Genomic DNA, 24,836 nt, shown 5'->3' with positions numbered 1-24,836 from the left:
TTGTTTTGAATTTAAGGGTGGGAGTTTGGAAAGTTGCCTTTGTTTAGATAATTTTTATTCAGCGATTTTTTAATGTTATATTTAGTTTTAATCGATCATATTCTAGTATGAGGCAAAGTTGATGAAAAACCAAAAAACTCTGAGCAATAGCAAAGTTGTATTCAAACCTTAATTCTAGGAAAAAAATAATAAGTACAGTACTGAATGTAATAATAATAAATCTGATCATTTTATCACAGCAAACACGGAGAACAATACTACAAATTAAACAAAACACAGGCACTCAAACTCAAAATTTAATAATACACTATTATAAATACATGCTGCGGACTTCTATCAAGCGCTCAGCATGTGTCTAAATTTTAAGTTTCCACTCTCATTAAGCAACTGCTTCAGTACTTAATGATGTAGCTATGTCCATATTGCAACAACACGAGACCATGTTATAATATCTTGACCTATGCTACTACGTCTCTTGTTATTGTGAAAAGGCTCTACCCTATGGAGTATCACTGTCTCATGTTATGACAAGTCACATTGGGATCCGAAACAGATTCCAAGATAAAACTACACTACTTATGTTCAAACACCCTACTACATGTATATGGCCAAATTTGTTGAAAATTCGCCTTATATTATGGATGGTTAAGCAAATATCCCCCCTTTCCCTTCAGGTCATCAATGGTAGGACTTATAAAAATTATTTCTGTAGGATGCTACCCTAACCTGTGATATGGCCCTTATTTATATGCATAAGCCATACTCTACGAACAATCAAAGACATGCCCATGTCATCAGAGCTAACAAAACCTACATTGTGGCCCTTTTTATTGAGAACTGGCCCTACACTATGGATAGTGAAAATAATGGCTATTCGCAGCAGGGCCTCAATCTAAGCCTAGTCTTTTCTATCCTATGGCCCCTATAAATGAGAAAGGGCCCAACAATGAATATCCAAGACTACCACAAGACATATGGCCTTCACATGACCTTTATTACTGAGAATAGGCCCTGTCCTCTGGACAAAGAAATGCCCAGGTCAAAAATCAAGCCATGGCCATGCACCAGTCTTATCAAGGACCCAAATTATTTATCTTAACTACAGCCCATATGACTGAAAGACTGGCCCTTCACTATGGATAATAAAAGAGATACTGAAGTAAAGATGTTATAATTCATATTTATCCAAAATTGGACCTCAATGGTGAGCCTAGCATTACCCACACTTGGCACTTAGTATGAGCCCCAAATCTAGGAAAAAGACAGAAATGCCCTTGTCATATTCAGTGGTGAATATCAATAAAATTGCCAAGATTATGCATATTTATCTTAAACTACAAATAATCACCTCATTGTACCCATGTCCCTCACCCTGACTACTCCCACTTAAATTAAACTGAATTGTAGAAGTTAAATACGCCTCCAAGCTGAATTTTATCAACTTGATGAAAAATAAATTTTCTAAAGCCATAACATTCACTCATGGGCAAGTCCTCTTTTTTTCCTTTTCACCAGTCAGATTTTTTTAAAAATCTTTTTTGGAGAGACAAATTTAGGTAAATCAATATAACAGTTGTTTTTTCGCAAGCAACCAGCAATATGATATAAACCAGAAACTTCAACAGGGAATAATTTTACTCATTCTTCGCATGGATCTACAGTTTTGTTTTGTTTCAACTACACAAAGCCAACACCCACAAACATCATGAATTATGCAAAAAAAGACTAACATGACTTTAATTACTTGATAAATGTACATACAAAATTGCAAAAGATATGTTAACAAGAAAAATTGTCTCCTTACGTAAACAGTGGTTGGAAAACTATGATAAATGCCCGAAACAAATATGACATAATTGGTATGTAAGATACACAAAGTATCTCAAAAAGAAAACACACTCAAGGTCCAGGCTCAGTTCTGTTAAAAAAAAAAAAACAAAAAAAAAAAACAAGACTGTCTAATATAATAAATTACATGATTGTAAATTACATATAGTAAACTTTAAACCTACACTTCAGTAACTTTCGGGTGAGACCTAAAATAAATTGATAAATCTATAAATAAATAAAAATAAATACCTAAATGAAAAAATTTCAAACTGCAGGGGGGTGGGGTACAACAAAGTGACTTCTGTCAAGTTCACGAAGCAAGCAACAGCTTCGTAATCCAGTTTCTTTTTAAAAGAAGTTTAACAGGTCACACCATGTGCCTTAGCAGTTATTTCCATTTATGAAAAAAACTCAACAACTAGCTTTTAACAATACTTTAACAATGAAGCCATTTCATTATCAAACTCTTCTTCTCTTTTTACCCTGGACTTTCGTCCACTGTCTGCATTTTTCACATCTGAATTCTCTCAAACACCAATCTTTTCTGATGAAATAACAAGAACTGTGATGTATTAAAACTGCTGCTACTTCATTCAGTCCTTCATATGCAAAACTATAAAATTTCGTCTTTTTTTTTTTCTTATCATTTTTAAGGTGTAAAGTTCACCCAAAAGTCCATTATTATAGAGAATTTCAGAACCTGAGGTATCAACAACTACAGAATATTACCTATACATACTGCACATAAAAAAATCAACAACCTTAATTACTTTTCAGTCTCATCATATCTACAACAGTATTCTCATTTAAGTTGGTTATTACCCTTGTTCTCTTTCAGTCTGAAAACAAGACTAAATGATAACAAAATAACTTTGGTGGCAAAGTCAGACAACTTCCATGTTGGTTAAACTCCAGTCCTTTAATTGTCCTTTTGTTCTTTTATTTTGTGGTATAGCTACTGCTAATCTCAGTTTTGACACTGTTTAATTGTCTTTGTCACTCTTTCTTTTTTTTTTTTAATTTTATTTTTGTCTAAGAAATTTCTACTGTTGTTGTTTTCAACTGGGAAGTATTCTCTTCGTATCAATGTTGTCACAGAGGTGTTGGGGTCACCGATAATCCACACCCACCTCAAACAAGTCCACATTCCGAAAGGAGCACAACACCGATGCATACTCAATAAATGGAGAACAGAAGATCAAGCTTCTCACATCATCAAAATGATCATTTTTCTCCGTTCACCATGACAACCTTGTCAGCAGTTAGATTCGCATTGTTACTGTTATTATTACTATTACTACGGGGATTTGTTTTCCCATTTGGTTTGACGTCCGACTCACTGCCGCTTTGCTGACTCCCACCACTACCACCGATGCCGCCATTTTTCAAACCGCCGCCATTATTGGGACGTTTTCCTCCCCTGCCGCCTCCACCGCGCTGTTCTCTCTGAGGTTTGGGCGACTCACTTTTTCTCATCATATCGTTTTTGTTCTTTGGTTGCTGCTCGCCCTTACCATCCCCTCGCCCCTTACTGTTCTCTTTTCCACCAGAACTAGTCCCGTTTGAGTTGGCAGGAGGCGGATGAGATCCCTTTGAACTCTCGTTGTTGTAACTATTGGCACTACTCTTCTTGGACATTGCATCAGAATTTTTACCAGTCCCTCCCTGGCCACCAGAGGGAGCACTAGGAGGTTTATTGTCAAAACTCTGGCCTCCAGCGCCTTCTCCTCCTCCTCCTCTATTTGTGTTAACAACGGGAACGTTCTTGGCGGCAGAACCGGCCCGTGAACCTTGAGTTGTATCCGTGTCTGTGCCAGACATCTGGCTATTGTAACCTCCACCTCGTCCTCCCCCGCCGCGACCTCTACTGCGCTGAGGTCGTCTTTTACGTCTCCTGCCACGCCCTCTTCCACCATCCAATGAAGACACGCTCTCTGAAACATAAAGACACTCAATATCAGCATAAATCCTTGCTTTCCGTTTTATCGAGGCAATACCGAAAAAATATGGATCTGCCTAGATTCAGGAGGCGAGAGTTTATACAGTGAGAGGGAATTCATCTGAAGCATATGAAGTTCACACTATGCTGTGACAGATAAACTTCATCTTATCCCTTGCTGCACTTAACATTGAACCCTGAAATGGAGGTAAGTTGTTCGTCTTTATATTAGTGATTATATCTCCAATTAATAATATCAATATAAATGAATGAATAAATAAATAAATCACCTTGGTCTTGACTGGTGACACTAGAAACTTCCAACTGATGGTCTAAAATTGTGTCCTCGTCATCAGTCCTGCGCAACCTGTCACCCCCTCTGCCACGATCTTCATTATATACTGAAATACATATACAAATATGAACAATGTAAATCTTACATACACAGCACAGAATCACATGATATATAATATTATAATGTAATATGATATATATATGGTATATAATGATATATAATGTTATAATGTTAATGTTAAATAAATATATGGCAGTCTAAGGGATCAAATACATTTATTGCATATAAAACACCTGCTTATAAAACACCTGATGCTTGACTACTTAATTCCAAAAATGCAAGAAGCCTCTGAGAAAAAAAGTGAAGCTGATGGCTGGAGAAGTACAAGTCATTCAGTGTATTAAGCTTTTAAAAAATAGCTAAGAAATCAGCAAGGTTAAATAGTATTTGCGAGACCCATTACAAAATTAAATAGCATAAATGTTGCAGATCAAAAAAAGATGCACGCATTGTTATCACATGGAGTACTCCAACACATAAACCCTGACTGGTCTGGGTACGAGTGACATCATCAGGCTTATTCTTTCCAAATGCGTGCTACAGAAAGTGCATGTAAAACAATAAGAGGCAAACTTCAAGCTTAACAGGAATCACAGTGAAGAAAACACAGTGAACATCTTCAAAACAAACCAACAGATGCAGTGAGCAAATCTAAAATGTGACATTTGGCAGGAAAAAAAAAAGGACATCACAAGCTTCTACATGGGGTATCTGATTAAGTGAATCTACAGGCCACCAAACATGAAGATCCTGGCCATAAATAAATGATCTTAATAATAACATCTAAATATGAATATACTGGTTTATTTCTTTCTTTTGTGATTTGTTGTATGTTATCAGTTGTTCATTGTACATAATACCATGTCATGTTACACTAGTTACTCACAACTAATATAGCTTCAATTTAGTGTTGAGCACTCTAATGCTATGGTGGCTAACCAATATATCAGACAGATTAAATTATGCAACACTACCTATTTATTCTAGTAAGCAACAATAATAAGTAAGTCACAAGAAATTATTGGAATCAGGTACACTGCTACAATTGCATATCAAGAAAAACAGGCAGTGGTTACTTATCTGTTATTTTAAAGAGAAATTGTCAGGAACTCATGATTTTTCTTAATTTTTTTCATTATTCATAATTTATCAAGTTTTTTTTTTTTTTTGGGGGGGGGGGGGTCAAGCTAAAGCCAAAATGAGTAAAAAAAACATACAAATAACGACAGAATTACATGTAAGCTGGCTAAACACAGGTTTTCTACTGATACTGATACATTAGACTTAGCACTGTAAGGCATATTTTCAACATTCAAAGCAGGCAGAGTGTAAAACACCAGAAAAGCTAAAACATACATGTAATATGGAAGTCGTCAACATCATCCAAAGTAACATGCCTTTCATAGAGCGGGCTTCTTCTCCCATCTATTAATATAAGGAGTGTATGAGTAACATCAGACATTAAAATTTGTCAACAGAGCTTTTCCTGTTATCCTGAATAGTGATGACATTTTCAAAAAAAAAAAAAAAAAAAAAAAGATTTTTTTTTCTGGGTTCGTTGTTTACCCATTCAAAAAGTAGTTGATACTAAAATGAATTTCTGCAATCGTAAGAGTTTTAACAAATCCACTAACAATAAATGCTGTGTTCTATCTTTCAGAATTCAGTGAGATTTTCTTTTCTGTGTCCAACTTGGCAAAGAGTGAAATGAAAATATTTTGTAGTGCAACTTGTGTTTCTTGTCAACAAAAATACTAAAATCAAAATCTGAACATTTTAGACTGGTGGTAATTCTAACCAAAATACAATAACGTACAAAGGGCAAAAATCATAAACTTTTGCAAGAACCATAAAATCAAGTACAAAAAAGTCGCTCATGCATAGCAAAAATGTTCTCATGCTGACAGCAGGTAAAAAGCCAGACAAATAGTCATACAAAAATCGGGAAACTTTTACCATTTTCTCTCAGAGAAGGCAACCCTCGTCCCCTTCCTCTGCCACGCCCACCTCGCTGGCGCCCCCTATTCTGGTGTAAAGCGCTGTCTGTGTAATACCCCATGTTGTACAGGTGGTCGTGGTCATCGCCAATATCTTCTGACCAATCAGAGACAGGGTGATGCATATCATCACCTTGAAAAATCAAAATAAAATTGATTACAATAAATAAAATATGACAGCTTTTTTCTAACCCTTATTTTTCAAGCACTGCAGCAGTTATAATTTCTATTTCTTATCTATTAATATATCCATCTAAAATAAATAAAATTTGTGTTTTTATCCTAGATAGGGTTAATCAAACAAATTTAAAGAACATTCTAAACATTATTTCATGCATACAGAATTGACTAAAAGTTTTTATCCTCCATTAAGTTTAATGAAAAAAAAAGCAATTAACAAAAAAAAAATATATATATATAACTGACAGGAATTGACCTTCTCGTAAATTACCCAATTTGACCTCATTACCAGAAGCATAGCGCTCATTGGCCCATCGTCTCGGTCCCCGTCCCCTGCCACGGCCGCCACGGTAACCGCCTCGACCACGGACACCACGATCACTATGGTACGAGTCATCACTGCCCCTGGGGAGAGGAAAAAGAAAATAATTCATTACTGAGAGAACATCTACTTTTTTCAATTTATCATCTGTTTGCTTTTATCCTTTTTTACTTTCAAAGTATGCCTGAACAGTTTTGTACACGCAATTTAAATGGCAACATCCTAGAAAATCATGAATGTTAAATCTTAGTTACAATTATAGCTGTGGTCTCATCATCATCATTAGAAGTTCTCTTCTCATAAGAGACTGAGGCTATTGTGTGCATGAAAAGATGCTTCTTTCATTTTTATTTATTGATTTATTTTGAAAATTAAAAATGCCCCCCCCCCCCCCCCCCCCTTTAACACCAGATATGTACAAAACACAATACAGTCCTTTCCATATTTTAAAATGTACTAAAAACCTGCCAATAAACAAATATCCTCACACCTGGTATGCTTATTATAAACCAACATAAATGAATCTTTCGCCTTCCACATTTAGTTGGTCTACTCTTACCTTCTCTCCCTTGGAGGAGGGAAATAAGGACCTGGTTGGTTCGGGCCTGCGATACTCCGTAACTGCTGGTCTATCTCCTGCTTCTCTTGACGCAATTGTTCTACTTCCTGGAACCAGAGAGGCCAAGTTTTGTTTAATTTTATTTATTTGTTTAACAACATGCTAACAAAACATCTGCAGTTCATACTGCACCTCCTCCACCCCTTTCCCTTTCCTTACCCAAAGCAATATCTAAGACGAGTGAGACTTTCTACATGTCTTTCTTCATAATTAAAAAAATGAAATAGGTATAACTATTCGAAGTACACCATAAGACAGAGAGTCTTTCTAATTTCCTGTCTGAACAAGATTTAATGATAAAACTTAAGACTACATTTCCAGCCCAACAGTACATGACCCCCAGGTCTTCTACATGACCCACTGGTCTTCCTACCTTCAAGTGTTCCAAGTGATACTCCAGCAGTATCCTGGCATTGGCAATAGCCTCCATAGTTCCTACAAATACAAAAGGCACTTGTCCCTGGAAATAAAAAATGAAAGGGAAAATAGTCAATTTTATTTCAACTTCTTGTTTCAGCTATATAACACAGATTCCTTGATAATATGATCGACAGGAATTCTACATCCTAAATTTACTTTGATCTCTTTTTTAGAAAATAAAATAGAATTACAAAATCATTACCATAATAATCTTCTCTCCTAATATTTCAGCTCCATGTTTCCAGACATGCACTTTCTTTCATTTTCAACATCATATAAAACCAACATGCAATTCGAGAAACCAACCACTAATGATCAAAGCAAAAAAAAAAGATTTAATAATACTTCACAACAAACATTATATGTCAGGATTCTTGAAGAGTGTTACTAACCTTCAACCACCCTAGTCTGTTTCCTCTACCTCTTATCGCCCCGACAACAACAAATTCTTAACTAGCAGGGCCCGATATCAGTCAGACAAAGAAATTAAGAATTTTTTATTACAGAAATTTGTAATCCCACCATCACCACCATTTAAATCTGAGACGTAAAATGAATAAATAAACAAACAAAAATTCATTCACTTAACCAATCACATTTCAAAAGACATAAATAAATAAATAAATAAATAAATAAATAAATAAATAAATAAATAAATAAAAAACCCTCCAATGTCCCAACTATATTTCCAAATAGATTAATTTTTTTTCCCCAAAGATTTTGTCTGACCGATTTTCAAGGCCCTGGAAGATGAATAAATACCACACCTGAAGGCTGTGAGTTACCTCGAGCCGTGGGGTAGCCTGCTCACTGTCGCCCTCTATCTTCACCCTCACTACTCCCGACTTGTCCACTATCTCCTGTATGTTCTTGCCATTCTTGCCTATTACTTTGGCTGAAGGGAAAAAAATGAAACAATGTGCACATTTGTGGCAAACATGACTAAGGATGTGGTTTCAGAGTTGAAGTTAAAGGGCCAAAATAGATGTTTTTTTTTGTTTTGTTTTTTTTACTAATCATGATAATCATAAAATGTTTGTGTACTGTGGATTAAAAGCTATGACAGTCCAGTTATCGTGCACATTCTGCTGTAGTAGATCTTGTCAAGTCAAAACAAATTTATTTGAAATTTTCCACGAGATCGTCAATGCATATATTATTCATTCTTTTTTGTATATTATATCATTCATTCTATGTTGTATATAATATTATTCATTCTGCTTCAAACTGAAGCTTATGTCATCTTCTTCCTACTCCAAGCCAAAATAAGATATAATCCCATGAGGTTCTTCCAATTTTACCCCAGCAGACCCTACCTATGAGCTCCCTGGGAACCTGTAGGGTCTCCTCAGCATACTCCAGCATCCCCCGCGCTTTCCTTACAGACTCCTCATCCTGGAAATGAGGTCAACATAATTAGGTCAACATATTTTCGTTACAGACTCCTCATCCTGGAAAATGAGGTCAACATAATAAGGTCAACATATTTTCTTTACAGGCTCATCATGAAAATCACCGTCAACATATCTCATTTTCCTTACTGATTCCTCATCCTGAAATTCACAGTCAACATACTTCAATACCAACAAAAAAAAAGGTCAACACACTTCTCCTCCTGAAAGATAAGGTCAACTTAATATGGTATATACCAGGTAAACATTCTTTAACAAAAGGACAAATCTTTTGCTTTCCTTCATCCTTAAAGATAACATTAACATAATATGTTTATTACCAGGTCAACAATCCAGAACAGAAGGTCAAAATGTCTCTTGCTTTCCTTGTTCAAGTATTCTACATCCTGTCATTTCCAAACTTAATTTTTCTGCTGTTCTCATCTCATCATTAGGCATAAGATCAACAAAATTATTTACCTTGGGTTACCTCTATTCATAACTTTTCCACTACCTCACCAAACCCTTTAATTTTACACATCTACATGTCAAAATACTCACATATAATATCCTTTTTCAATATTTTTCAAAATAAAAATACATTTTATTCATAAACGTCATCTTACCTCTCCAAACACCCTAAAGGTACACGTCTTCTCCTCCAGTTCTATCCCAGAAACCCCTGGGATATTCCTTGCCTGGGTGATATTGGCGCCATGCGTCCCTATCGCCAGACCCATGAGATCCTCGCGAACTGAAAACTCCTCACTGTAACTGCACTTGGTTAATCTGGTGCTCTGAAGGGGAAAGTTTCAGAATTATACTGATGCAGGGTTTCCTTTAAGATTTAAAGATTGTGCAATTTAGCTGCTTATTTATTTTTTCTTTCATTTTTCTAATTTTTTTCCTTTGGAAATGGGGTTGTGTTAATGCACTTTCATGAAAACTTTCCTTATTTTCTCTTTTTTATCAATTGGTGTTCAAATTGACCCCCGAATTTTAAAGTCAAAAAGTAAATATTTACTTTCTTTAAATACTTGAATATTTATGACCATTGTCATTTAATTCAAGTTAATTTGGAATGTCTAAGGAATAAAATTAAGATGACAAACATCATTTTGATGTAATCTTATGTCTCCATACAATTTTAATTTTGAATACTAGTTTAGGTTCAATTTCCATACAATTTTATTTATCTTCTTTTATTAATGTGCCCAAGCACACAAAATGACTGTTACAGGAAACCGAGATGAAAAACTAGTTTTCTGTTACTATTTTGTAACTTCTTAAAGTAAAATGCATGTAGTATGTAATGGAGCATGATGGCAAACTTTCTATAAACCTACTTACCTCTAATTTTTTGGCAGCCTCTTCAGTTCTTTGCCTGAGTAATAACTTCTGGCGTAGGTTTCTAAAGTGCATATCACTAAGTAGCGTTGCTTTTTTCAGTGTAGCTTCACTAAGGGCCTGTAAACAAAGTAAATTTTAAGTTTTTTTTTCTTTTTTTTTTTTTTTATTTTGTATGAGAAAACTCAGTCCATCTGATGTGTGAGCCATTTGAAATATCAAACATCATATTAGCCCCATCAATATCTTGAAACAAATCAATCATATGTTTGTCTAAAAGCAGCTAAATATTTAACATTTCTCATGGTAAACATTATACATTTACTAGTTAAAAGTCTAAAAGTTGATCAAAGTAGTTGACCATATATATCAGTTTATCAAATAAAAGCAATAATAATAACTTTGGTCCAATTTAACACAGTGGTCAAACAAAATAAAGACAATAAAACATGGCCCATCCGCCTTTTAATAAGACTCTATGATAAACACAGTTCTGTTTTATTGAGTACTTACTATAACTATTAATGCATGTTCTTCAGGGCTATAGTAGATGACAGGGGTACCACAAGCCTTCTTGTAGTCCCTGAACATGGACTCATCATGGTATCTGAAAGGAATATCACAAACAATATTTAAACAGCTTTAACAAAAACAGCAGTAACAAAAATTATACTAATAACAATTATTATTATAACAATTATTATAATAATATTAATTATGGTTCTTTAAAAATATGCTCCATACTTGTCCCAGAGCTATAAATAAAATCACTCTTCTCTTAAATTCTATCAAGTGAAGTTGTTTTTTCAATTTCCATGATACTGGTATCATTAACTGACATCACTTGAAAATGCATGAATCCAATCAGAACTTATGCTTTTAAACCCTGCATATAAAAGCAGCACCAATCTCTAGGACTGCCCTGGGAATGTTAACAGTCTAAGTCAGTGCCATTTTGAATGTGCCTTAATATTATATCAACCAACATACGTGAAATCAGCAGGCACATATTTTGTTCCATTCTATTACATAACAGAACGTTCAACATTTCCCTTGCAGATTGCAGCAATCTCTACGCCACCCCAATTACTTTGAATGCTACTTGCCACCAGAAATCTCATTACCTAAATTACTCTTGTCATGAAAAAAAGCCCACAAACCGTTTTGCTTCTCACTATAATGCGCAGAGTAATAACCCAGGCACAGCAAGCCCTGGATGTGAGAGCCAAGACAGCGTTTTGGAAAAAGAACGCTGATATAACTTGGAGCACATTCAGAACAGCGGACTAACAGATCCACGGATCAAATATGGCCGACCCAATTGAATGCTTGTTGCATAATCCCCGCATAGAATCTATTTAGTGTCTAATCGGAATTAAGCGGCAAGCTTTTTCGTGGGTCGCCATTTTTGATCCGTAGATCTGAATGGAGCTCACACAATGATACCTTTACATAACAGCAAGCATTTAAAGCCTAGGAAATATCAACATCTTTCCCTTAATGGCCAATGGATATTTCAGAAAATCCTGTGCACACAGTTATGATCTCTTTAAGATGTTTTTGAGTTCCAAGATTCTAGTTTTTGAGTCCCATAATGAAGAAAGAGACTGGTGAAATAACAAGTGACAGTATTTTTTACCATAAAAACTAGAAATATTGAACTCAAATTCATGGATCACAATTTTTAAAACTTATACTTACACATCTACGAGATCCTCTGGAACATCTATGTGGCACTTAAAAAATGTTGATTTACTTATAGGTGGACTGAAACAGAATGCAACAACAAAATCACAAAATACTGTTATTAAAAGCAAGCTTGCATTGACTCAAACTAGGTTGGCAAAGTTTATTTTGTAAAATTCCAAATTTAAGCAATTTGACCATGCTAATGCTTGTTTACAGTTAATTTGAGTTGAACAAATAACTAATCAATTCATTAAACATTCATCTTTCTGTTCTTTCTTGCATCTATTCATTTTAAAATTATTTTATCCACCTGTACATTTACCTATTTTAAATCATAAAATTATTCATACAGGGTGATCCATAAATTAAAATAGGTAATTTTTTTTAAGGACCACCCTGTATATTGACCACTTCATTACTGACTCACTCACCTATACACCTGATCCTCCCTTGCTCACAATCTCTCTCTCTCTGTCTCATGCACATGCGCGTGCACACACACACACACACACACACACACACACACACACACACACACACACACACACACACACACACACACACACACACACACACACACACACACACACAAACATGCACTTTTAACTAAAATATTCTAAAGACTTTGATACCTCTTATTTACAGGCCTGATCCTATCAGAGTCAACAATTTCATTAAAGGCTGACCCATATCCAGCGAAGTCCACTACGTAAAACTCTCCCTTGGTCATCTTGACCTGTCCTAGCCACCAGCCACAGGGCTCACCCTCCGTGGAGTGGGTCAGCACCTGAAGATATCAAATAGGATTTTAATAAATTTTGAAGCATCAAAATAGAATACAGACATTTTTATTTCTGAGTGTTTTACTACAAATATATACAAAAGTGACACACACAGAAAAATACAACCCTTTCCAATGTTGCATCCAGGGTGGATGAAGAAATTTGGAGGGGGAGGGGGGGGACAGCATCCTCTCTCCCACTTTCAACTTTCAAATAGCTGTAATTCCTCTTTATCAAAAAACAAGCAGCACTTCAATCTTCTACCCATATGAGCCAATTAAATCACAATAGTTTAAATGCAGTACATGCGGGCTACAGTCATAACAGACTCCGGAAATTTTATCCACAGGAGGCGCCCCATCTGTAGACATGTGTCACGTCCAAACCTGGCCATCAAGTGTCCAGTGAGTGGAGTATGTATGATGTCACATTTTGTTCTCCGTTCACCTACCTCTACATCATCTCCTGGCTGAAAATCAGTCTTCCCAGCATTCTTTGGGGCTAAACGGACGTCTTTAAATGGAAATTTTCTCTCTGGCTGCCAGCTGAAAAAGAAAAAGAAAAATATATTAAACTAGAGGATCAGAGAGGCGATACCGCCTCCGGATATTGTACCACCAGCTGGAGTAAGCGCATTCGAATGGAACCACCCCCCCCCCCCCTTGACAAGCTCTATGCAATAAACAAGAATTTTCAAAATATGCAAAAAAAAAAAAAGAAAGAAAAAACATAACATAAAAATGGTCCAATCAAGCGGATTTTCCAATTGGCCTGTATTTTCCTAACATTGATCACTCCTGTGATTTTCTAGACAATAGGCCTATTGGTTTTCCTTGAAATGTGTTATCAGTGTTGCATATATGCTGACAAAAGAGAAAACGTAAGGGCAACACTGAGCATATCTCTGCTAGTTTTGAAGATATGAGGGGCAAGAAAATATGCAAAGGTCAGTTCATGGTATATGATTTCCTATTCAAGTTAAATAGTAACTATGGGTATCTCCTTGCTAATTTTGGAGATAAAGAGGCCAGAAAACATGCAAAGTATAGTTCATCATAAAAAGTAGGTCAAAGGTTAATTTCAAGGTCACAGTTAGATTGCCAGTATATGACTTCCTGTTCAGGTTCAATAGTAACTATGGGTGTATCTCTGCCAGTTTTCGAGATATAAGGGAGATAATTTTTGCAAAGTTCAGTTCATGGTGAAAAGTAGGTCAAAGGTCAATTTCAAGGTCACAGTTAGATTATCAGTATATGACTTCCTATTCAAGTTCAATAGTAACTAAGGGCTTATCTCTGCTAATTTTTGAGTAATTCACATTTTATTTTCACCACTGAATTTTGGATGTTGAACTTTTTGATTAGTGCAATGCCTAAGCCGTATCAAAAACAAAAAAAATGGACACCACCCCCAGTGCTGCCCTTGACAAGTTCTACAAAATGCAAAAAACAAGAGGTCTCTAGCATTAACGGTTCCAGAATTAGAGAGAATTTTCAGTTTCGGCATCTAATGGCCGCTACTACCATGAAAATGCACCGATTGACCCCAAACTCACGAAAATGAAAGATGACCCTAAGGGTAACACCTGCCCATAATATTATAGGTAAGATATGTTTCGTTTCTAAATATCGGCTGAAATAAAAATTTTCTCGCAAAAAATTCCCATTTTTAGAAAATTTTGGCCTGTTTGACCTTGAAATAAAGGTCAAAGGTCAAATCCAAGGGCATATTTGAAATCCTCACATATGACTTTTGGTCAGCCATCTGTTGTAATTTTTCCCATAATTCCATCGGTTTGGGAGATATTTAGCATTGAATTTTCAAAATTTTTGACAAGGGTGCATTTCAACGAGCGTCACGCCCAGGTCAATGCACCAACTGAGACAAAAAAACCTGGGGGTTCAAGTTGAGATTATATGTGACCTAAATCCAAGAGATGGGGACACAGGTCCTTGCGGTCTAGGAGGAGAAGCGGTAACGGTGACTCGTATCCCACGTCATCCTGCGGAGCCGCAGGAGCCGCAGGAGCCGCAGGAGCCGGCGGAGCCGGCGGAGCCGGCGGAGCTGTACGAGACGGGTCGGGACTAAAACCATGAGTACCGCCAGCGTACACGCTGGTGGTACTAATGATGCTAATAAATAATATCAATAATGCTGGTACTGGTTAAAATAGACCCAATAAGAAAATTTCTTCTGACATGCAGTTTTAAAATGGTTCACTTTAGATTGCAATAATAACTTCAGTCAAAAATGAAATGATGGTTCTACAATTTTACATCAAAATAGCAAATTTGATGTAACAGCTAAAATATTTGAAGCTATTACTTAGTAACCTTGGACAAAATCAAGAGCTTGAAGAACATTTTGGTTTAAAATCTCAGCTGAAAATGCCATTTAGTTTTTGGCAAATAAACCTGAAAAACCCATCTACCTTAACTTGAAGGAGTATATGAATAGCTATTTTAATTGCAGAAAGGGTCTGCTACTTTTACCTGTAGAACAACTCAAGAAGACTTGTCACTTTTATTTCAGCCATCTTTTCATTTATTAATTTTTTTCTTTGGCTAGTTATACATTTTCTTCTAACTGTTTATTTATTGGTAACTAAAACTCATCGTAAATCTGTTACTAAAATCTGTAACTTAACTTGAGAGCTGACGCTAAATTATCAACTGCTAACAGAACAGAACCTGGCCTCAAAATTCAACAAAAATTTGAGAATTAAGTTTTATTTATTATTGTCTATTAATTTTGTTTACATTTCATGAAAAATTGTCTCAAATTCACTACAAAAATATGTAATTTATGATAACCTTTATGTATGTACCTGAACTGCTGATGACAGCACAGAGCAGTTTTTTTTTTCTATTAAACATTTCACATTTAATCAGCATCATAGCTCTTCATAGGAGAAAAATTTATTAAACATATACAGCATTTTCTTTAGATAACAATCAAATTGTAACTGGAGAGTGAAACTGGATCTGATTTTTTCAGATTAATCTCACATTAAATTCTGTCCAAATGACTCAACAAAGCTCCCACCATTAAAGATTAGAGGCAATGAACCTTATCCTAATAACTGCATATCAATCAAAGCTAATCATCTTCACCATGAACCTTGGAACCTGCTCTATCCATATCCTTTATATACACTATCACTCCAGGTGAGAGATTTACCTGCTGTGTGTTATTTTAAAGATCACAACATCTTACGCCCTGCCAGTCCAGAGAACATACTGGCATGTCTTTCAACGCTGCCTATTAGTACTACTCTGAGCTGCTTGTTACATCCAATCTGATCATATTACGAACTTGTTCAGGGGATATTTCGTATTGGTCTAAATCATTATTTTGATCATACTCACACATACTCCTTTTGTATGTTTAATTGTTGTCATTTTCTTTCACTGATGAAGCTGGGTATGACGGATTTATCTTATTGATTTTTTTAATTGGAATGTTAGCTTTCACACACACACACACACACACACACACACACACACACACACACACACACACCACACATCATCATCATCATCATCATCATCCTGATCAACAGCACTGGTGAAATCTAACCCAAGGCAAACAACTTAAAGAGCCTAAATCATTCGACATTACATAGATCTATATACTGCCAATCTATTCCTTCACCTGAGCAAGTCAAGGGGCAAAATGCCCCCCCCCCCTTCAATTAAAGTAAATCACATTTCACATCATGTAAATCTCAAGATTAAAATCACTCTCACTTTATATAGCATAGTGATCAACAAATTAGCCCCTCCTTTCCCAGCAGGTTCCATGTTTACCAAGAGGGTGGAGTAGCTTCTCATACACAGCTCTACCAGTGGACGCGCCTCTTTACAAGACCACAAGCACCTCTCCAAGGAAAGAGAGAATATAATATATACTAGTGGGTAATTCTACCTGTAATCGATATACGAAGAAGGAAATTTAATCCCATCTGAAGAGGTGTGAAACTGATATTATGGTTTATTGCATAAATGTGGATCTAAGAACTTGTTTCTGATCTTCTAGTATGGATCTTTGAAAGAGATTTCATCAAAATCTTTTCTGAAACAATCTTTATGAGCACCTGGTCTCATTGTATTGAGGATATAGGTATCCATGGTGGTATCTTAGTAAAACTGATTTATGTCCAGATCAAATTCATTTCTATCACAATTAAAAAAAAGGCCGAACTTCTATAATCCTGTAACATATTTCAGGTAGGGTGTTCAACAACCTTGAATATGTGTACAGTAAGTTTCAAGCAGCGACAGTAATCCACTAACTTGGACTAGTACTTTCACTACTAGGTGTATCTTTTGGGATTAAGAACAGCAATCCACATATTTGACTGCTGTTCCCCACCCTCCTCTGCAATCAAAAGGGTCTGTTTGTACAACTGACCATTGGCTAACTAGGAAGAATAGTGTATTGAAGAGTACTGGAAATGTGACCACTAGTCATAGGGGACAATGCTGCACTGGACAGTGAATATTAACTGTATGACTCAGATCAGCCTGTTGTGTAATTTATCCTTCCCCTCCTCTCCCCCCCCCCCCCCCCCCCACCTGTCAAACACATACACACATGTACACACATACAAGCAAGCACACACACACACTTATACAAACTAACTGTTACACGCACACTCAGGCACATATATACACGGAAACAAACAAAACATACTCTCCTTCTTAATTTTCCATCCTCAGTGGTTGTAACACTATCTAGATCAATTGGCTACTAGATTTTGCCCCCATCCCCATTCCCACCCCCAATATCCATTAGTCCAACTCCATTTCCCTTAATAATTCAAACTTTAATAAATGTTTGTTTATTTTCTCAACATAAGAAAGATACTAAATTAGTCAACAAAGTGCCACTGATACGAAGCAAAGCTGGAGGTGGCAATACATACAGTCAGGGCAACCTTAGTGCATAAAAATAGTCTTATTAATATTACTCTCATTTTTATCCCAGCTGTCATGCTGAACACAACAGTCAAACTAACAAATTTAACCTCTGGCAGCACTCCAAGGAGATGAGTTTGTTTGGTTTTTTTTCCCACTGCTCTTTTGCCTTATCGAATCCTACACGTGTAAGGTCATCGTCTAAAATTAGTTTTTTTTTCCACAATTAAGTCTGCCACCAGGGTGTGAGTGATGCATCGCCACCATGCTGTGAAGTCAACGATATAAAAGGCACTGGGTCAGTGATTAGTAGGTATGAGAAGAGCAAAAGAGCAAGATGCTACATCTTTCTTTTTTTTTCCCCAAATCTCCAGTTGCCCCGTTCCTTTCCTGAAGGCAAGGATACTAACAAGGTTAACTCAAAAGGTGAAATAAAAATTTGAACATAATATCGAAGGTTAACTCGAAAGGTGAAATAAAAAATTTGAACACAAGATGGTGTCCATTTAAGTCAGCTGTTTTACTGAGCAGGTGTTCCTTAGATTGATCTAGTGACACAGTAACTTAATGGTAAATGCAACAATCACCTCATCCCCCCCCCCATCCCCCCCCCATCACTATCTTAGCCCCTCCCCCACCTTACCCCTTAAAAAAAAGCTCTGTGTTCAAAAAAATTAATAAACTGTTATAAGCAGTCTTTTCTCCAATTACTCCAACTCATTTTTGTATAACTTGCTTCCTAAAAACTGTGCAATGTAACTTTTCAATACGAAAAAAAAAAAAACATACTGATGTATTTTCAAGATGAAGAACCTGTAACAACTATAATATATATGTAAACCAGGAACCCAACTGATACCTATCTGGAACAAAAAAAAAACAATATTAATGCTGTGGTTTACCTGTAAGGTTGAAACAGCTGGCTAGAATTTCCCAGGTTTAAAATAGATGACTAAATTAACTGAGTGTGACATTTAAGGGGGTGAAATATGGCAAAAAGAACATTACACAGTGTAATATCATCATGTGAGTTATTTTGCTCACAAATGGTATTCGCAGTATGATTTACTTGAAATTATGGTGGTGACTGGTAAGTCAGAGTGTGTGGGAGGGGGTGGGTGAGGAGGGGGGAGGCAGGGGGGGGGTTAGATTCCCTTACAATATAATGTAATGTTATACAATCATGCAATGTAAAACTTATGATATACTAGTAAAAGGATGGGTATTTTGCACAACAACTAAATTGTTTGTACTTGTTTGTATTAGTAAACAATCATAAAATGGGCAGAGCATACCATGTTTACTGTGATTTATTATTTTAAAATGCTCAAGATATTAATTTTTTCATAAAATTTTCTGAATTGTGAGTTTGATTTTGGATCAGAGTTTATTTTAATAAATACCATCCCAAAATGATAAAACGTAATGTATCACCAACACAGATCCTGCCTTCCCCCTGCTATCTTACCTTCCAAAAACAAAAAATAGACCATTCCCCAGTCTAAAGAATTCCAGTGTGAATGCACCTTATAACCCAACCCTTTTCAATGCCCAATTTCACTTCACCCTCTGATATAAAAGGGATATTAATCGTCTACCTGTCCCATTCAATATGACATGAAGAACACCTCGGGTCAAATGTGGATGTATCCTGATATTATACCCACATCAATCAGATATTACTTTGAACCAGACAGTTCTCCATCCACCAAACATGGGTGTGGCGTGTTCACACAGACACAAAAAACAGGACCGATCCACTCTGAAGCCTCGCTCTATATTAAACAATCTGCAAAAATGGATTCCACACACTGAAATATTGTTCAAGGGCTTTTTAGCAAATGAGAAATGGCTTTACCCATCAGAATGCTCGAAAACACATTTGGATGGATCCAGAAACAAAGCAGAACTGCTCCACATATATTGTGTGAACCCACCTTTGAGAAAAGTTACAAATATTAAACACACAGGCGTGAGTGAATCACGGGTCTTCATCAGCATTTCACCCAAAACAGAGACTCATCCTACTATTTTTAGAGTGTCTAAGAATTTCAGGAATACCTTCACTGGCACTCGATCAGTTTAACTCTGTTGAGTGGGGGTGAAGTGAAATTCAAAGTAATCATTGCTTTGAATTCAGAAATTCCTATACTAGTACATGTCTAGATTCTGGGAGAAATTCTACACTGATCAACTGATGAATCATGTGTTTAAGAGGAGTCACAGATCCACAGCAAATTCTTAATACTTTTGCCAAGCAAAGTTCAAAGTAATCATTTCTATGGGAATTTGTTCAGCCTTCTTCCCAATCTCTACTATCTTTTCTCAAGGAGGCAATCTTAAACCCCATCCCACATTCACTATGTTCAATCAGCAAGGTATTACCTCATCCACAGCAGATATCTCCTCACAAATACCAGGACTTTAAAACCCATTTCTTTCTGAAATCTTTATTTTGCTTTATTCCAATACCATACCTATCTTGAAGAAAAAAAACGTATCTCCTACAAAAACGTGACAACCATAATTGGGATTGGTCATATTGCAAGCAGAATTATTAGTTCTCGACTGAATTAGCTCTGTGTATAAATTTTCTAGCTATCCTGATGTTCTGGAAATGAGTTGCCAGTAATCTCCATGCTGACAATGAGTTTAGGGCACCAAGGGCAGTCTGCACAAAATAACTTAAGCCAAGCAAAGATCTAAATTTCAGGCTGGCTAATTTGTTTCACAAAGATCTTATGAGTAAACTTTTATAGTGAAAATAATTTCATTTGTAAAAATAACCAATCATCAACTTAGGGTGGAAATTTTAACTTGTCATTATGCAAAATATGCCCGTTATGATCCTTAATTATGTCACCCTCCCAAATTTCATTGAGATTCTTCTACAAGTCAGTCAGTTTGAAAGACCCCTTCTTATTTAAATGCCCCTTAAGTAGGAAGTTAAATATAGCACAGAATAAACATACTTAGCAGTAACCACATTCCTGTCTTGATCAAACTCAGAGAACACTGAAATAACTGATTTTTTTCCCTTGCAGGAAAACCACAGCTATGGTAACTCCTATTTAAATTTGACCCAACTGTTGATAAATTATAAAACACCCAACGTCATATCTTGGTGATAATTTATGAAAAATAGGATAGCAAGGTAATGAGGAAAAAGCTGCTTTCATGCTGGCAAGCAAAAATGACAAATCAAAATAGTAGGATCAATGTGGTATTTGAAATTTACTGAGCAAATACCGTATATTTATCCAATGGACTTAACCTCATCATTGCATAAAATGGTTCAGAAATATGTGGAGGAGTGACTGAACATTATATAGGTTATACACACTGGCTACAAGTCGTCTTATATTAACCAAACAACAAGCCCATTCCCAGTCTTGTTCCAATGCTTTAACTTTGTGCAGTTTCTGTCTCAACATCTGATAATAATTTCTAACCAAAGAAGGACACTTTAATTAATCCGTTGTCCCACATATCACCAATATCATGAATAGAGTTCACTTTTGTGCCCAACATGATTTTAGCTATTGTTGACATCATTGAAACCGTTTCTGGTTAAGGTTTAAGCATGCTTGGTTCTAAATTTGAACACGCCTTATCCAAACCCCAACACACCCTATAAAGCACATAAGCTCAGATTGAACACGAGATCTTATTTTAGCAGCAAAACTTTCAAACACACCTTTCTTGATAAAAGTGAAAGTGTTTCAAACATAAAAACCAAGTCTTCAAATGTTCTAGCTCATTAATTTTTCTCTACTTCAAACATTTCAGCAACTTGGCTCAAAAATAATCCAACCAAAACATACAGTCAGGAAGATGCCCTTGAAAATAATGAGTTTTTTTTTTAATTTAATTTTCATTTTATCAACCTGTTCCAAAAAGTGACCACCTCCTTAACACTAAAGGAGGAATTCTCGGTAGGTTATCATTATTAGGCAGAAAACTCTTCAATTACTTCAAATCTTATCACAACTTCAAAGTTCCACTAAATACAAAAAGATAAATCATAAAACAGTGGAAGGAGTGATTCCAAAGGGGATCGTGGTACATCCAAACAAGAATCTTATCAATCAGTCAAGAACGCACAGTGTACAATATTCATCCCTTATTCTAATCAAATCTGATTCATGGCATGTCTGCTTCATCTGCTCAAGTTGTTTATCTCTGGTTACATGGGGTTGTGCATAAGGGTTTTCTAATAATATTGAAGATCTATAATATATCATACAAGGCCATCTAGTGTATCAACAAGCACTCAATAACCGAAATAATTCCACACTTAAACTGATTTACACTCATCACTCCTCCTAGGTCATATAATGCCTGTTAGGTCTTTATACTGAGAAGTATACCCTTTAAAAACATAAGAAAGATTAGACCTCAAAAATGGGTTTATAGTTTATAATTTTCACAGCAAATCTGGATGGAATAAGTCAATAAACTCTGTTGACTTTCACAAGAGATTTGGATACGAAATATAACTTGAGGTTAAGAAAAAATTTAGCAATTTCCAGGAAATTATCTCCTATAGATCTATACAAAGATTTAGCCCTCACTGAGCGTCCTATTACCTTAGTCTGACACCATACTGTTCCTAGTTTTGCAAAATAATTTGAGTCAAAATGTGGGTCTTACGGTACTTTCAGAACCCAATAATAATGTGAATCTACTTCAAAACCAGAATAATAAGTTCTAGCAATTAAAAACTACTACACTAACTCATCAGCTGTGCCTTCCCCTTGTCAAACAAAAGAGCTAAATATTCTCTTTTACCACTTCTACAGACATAAATTTGGTGATAACTAAGGATACACTTCAGCTTTAAAGTTAAAGCCAGCCTTTGAATTGAGCTTTTTGATGAATCCAGTGGTTTCCTAGTGGGGCAGAGGTTAAACCCAAGCACTTGCCAACTGGCCAAGTTCAAGTGCATTCTGTACTCTGGCAAGTGATTTAACAGATTCAACAGATCCACTGACCAAGTTAAGCATCTCTATCTTCACATATTCAGTTGAATGAAGATCTAACTTTCTCATCTCAAAAAGGAGTGCACCCTTCTGTGCAACAAATTACAAATTTATTTATTTATTTATCATTGCTTAAAAAATTAGTCATTTGATTATTTTAACAGTTTTCATTTTTTTTCGATAATTTTCTATTCCTTTAGTAAGAAATTAATAATCAGATTAAAGCAACAATTGTACTTGTGACCACAGAATGATTTAGAAAGGATGTATATGAATGCAAAGTTAACATGGTTAAGCTTCTACATCTGATTCCAACTCTGCTATATTTCTCACCTCATCTCATTATTTTTACCTCTAAGTATAACATTAATTACTCGATCTTTTTAATGGGGTAAAATGGCAAATTTTACAGCTGCTATAATTTTAGTCATAATTTATAAATTAGAACATTTCTACTGAGTGGTAGCAACAAAATTAAAAAGGCTACTCTTGAGTTTAATTCTATGCAATAAAAGCACTAAAAATGCTATAAAGCAATATAATTTTACGTATCTGAAAATTTGATAATTGTCCACTGAAAGATTTAAGTAATTACCATAATAATTTTAATCCAGTTTTTTCTAAATATGTACATAACCAATCTTTTAACTTACTTCTTTTCAAATGTTAAAACCACTTCATTGTTCAGAACATCTTTGACAAATCCCTGAAATTACAAAACAAAGCTTAAATTGACATAAAACTTTAGGGACATACTAGTATGCATGTCAGATCCAGTTAAACAAAAGACTTATCAAAATGTAGAATATTCAAATTCAATCTGTCAGAAAAATAATTACACTAAATTAAACTACCCACTACATCAAATGACAAAATTTGAAGGTCAAAGTCTTATGTTTTCGAGGCATAATTAAGCCTAATAAAGAACATCCTGTATAGGTTCATTAACTAAATCCAAAAAATTACTTAACATGAATCAAAGGTGGATCAAGGGGGTGGGATGTCACATCAGGGAGGTTCCTCCCCCTTAGCTTCAAGGGTATGCCTTTCCCCCCAATATATTGAGTGAAAGAAGACAAAACCAAACAATTCACCACCTATGTCTGTACACAAACTGATTTTTTAAAAACATTGCATCTGTTAATGTTCACCCTGCTTCAAAATATTCTTCAACCTTGTGCCCCAACCCTCTCACAAAACCTTGGATATTCCTGTGCAAAAGCACAACCTTATTGAGATTGCAAGAATTTTTTGATACATTTTGGGCAGAGCAAGATAGTTCTTTATCAACTCTTTATGGAAAAGCTGAAGGACTTTTTTGACAAGTGGGATGGTTAAAGCACAAAACCACTGGCATGAGTAATAAGTACACTACCACTGGTCAGCTGGAATGTGGAATCCACCCATCATATTTCTGCAGTGTATTTTTCTGTAAATGCAAACGTCGTCAAACGTCCAACTGTGACATTTGACAGTTACTAGGAATAAATGAAAGTGAAACCAAACTAAAATTGTCACACTGTAGTCTAAAATGACAAATCGGCATTTATCTAATGACCATAAAAACATCGCCCAAATGAGCAACACATTGCAAGAAATGACTTTGAAACTTGACTTTGGAGAGTCAGTGAGTCACCTTAATTTTGTTGATGGAAAGCAAAACGCCGCATTAGCCGCGATAACCAGTTTTCTGCAAAAAAAGTATTTAGCCTTTGTCAAAACAAACCGATAAAGAAAACAAAATTAAGAAAAAACTTTTCTAACTAACACCAGATAATGAGCTTCAGTCTTCTCTTTTAACGGGTTAGCGATGTTTTTCAGGCCCAGTACTGAAATCACATAGAAAATTACCTTATAATACACGCCGTTCGGAAAGCGCACCTCCACTTCTAACTCCTCCATCTTGCATGCATTGCATGCTGGGAAAATTATAAACAACAAAGGTGAAATATTTTTATTTATGCAACTTTTTTCCTAACTTTATTTCATCATTCCATCATTTAGGATAGCAATAAATGTTTTATGAGTTAAAGTTCTCAAATAATTTCACATATTTGTTTTTGT

General features: G+C 35.6%; 1 protein-coding gene across 4 annotated transcripts; it reads right to left on the bottom strand.

Moving 5' to 3' along the window:
- Positions 1-140: 140 nt before the first annotated feature.
- On the bottom strand, positions 141-24,688 carry LOC106168086 (RNA-binding protein FXR1-like). Of its 4 annotated transcripts, none has more exons than XM_086998246.1 (17): positions 24,624-24,688; positions 23,426-23,478; positions 13,323-13,416; positions 12,722-12,876; positions 12,102-12,167; positions 10,914-11,007; positions 10,404-10,520; positions 9,680-9,850; positions 8,979-9,057; positions 8,430-8,557; positions 7,616-7,702; positions 7,183-7,289; positions 6,573-6,706; positions 6,081-6,254; positions 5,481-5,549; positions 4,060-4,170; positions 141-3,764 (listed from the first exon to the last, which is right to left on the bottom strand). In XM_086998246.1, exons 1-17 carry the CDS (start codon positions 24,672-24,674, stop codon positions 3,055-3,057), a joined length of 2,400 nt encoding a protein of 799 aa, XP_086854372.1. In that variant the 5' UTR covers positions 24,675-24,688; the 3' UTR covers positions 141-3,054. The 4 variants fall into 4 exon arrangements, with proteins under 4 accessions (XP_086854372.1, XP_086854373.1, XP_086854374.1 ...); XM_086998247.1 differs by having other exon boundaries at positions 6,591-6,706; XM_086998248.1 differs by having other exon boundaries at positions 8,448-8,557.
- Positions 24,689-24,836: the final 148 nt, after the last annotated feature.

Source organism: Lingula anatina, chromosome 10 (assembly GCF_051362555.1).
Source record: "Lingula anatina isolate TDL-2025a chromosome 10, LinAna3.0, whole genome shotgun sequence".
NCBI classification, from domain to species: Eukaryota; Metazoa; Brachiopoda; class Lingulata; order Lingulida; family Lingulidae; genus Lingula; species Lingula anatina.
Note: the sequence above shows the minus strand (reverse complement) of the source record. Positions and strands in the feature narration are given on the sequence as shown.

Coding starts and splice junctions, on each gene's coding strand:
- LOC106168086 (XM_086998246.1), bottom strand. CDS start 24,674: ATGGAGGAGTTAGAAGTGGAGGTGCGCTTTCCGAACGGCGTGTATTAT. Junction 12,877..13,322: donor AGCCAGGAGATGATGTAGAG/GTAGGTGAACGG, acceptor TGATATCTTCAG/GTGCTGACCCACTCCACGGA. Junction 6,707..7,182: donor CCTCCTCCAAGGGAGAGAAG/GTAAGAGTAGAC, acceptor TCCTCTCCCCAG/GGGCAGTGATGACTCGTACC.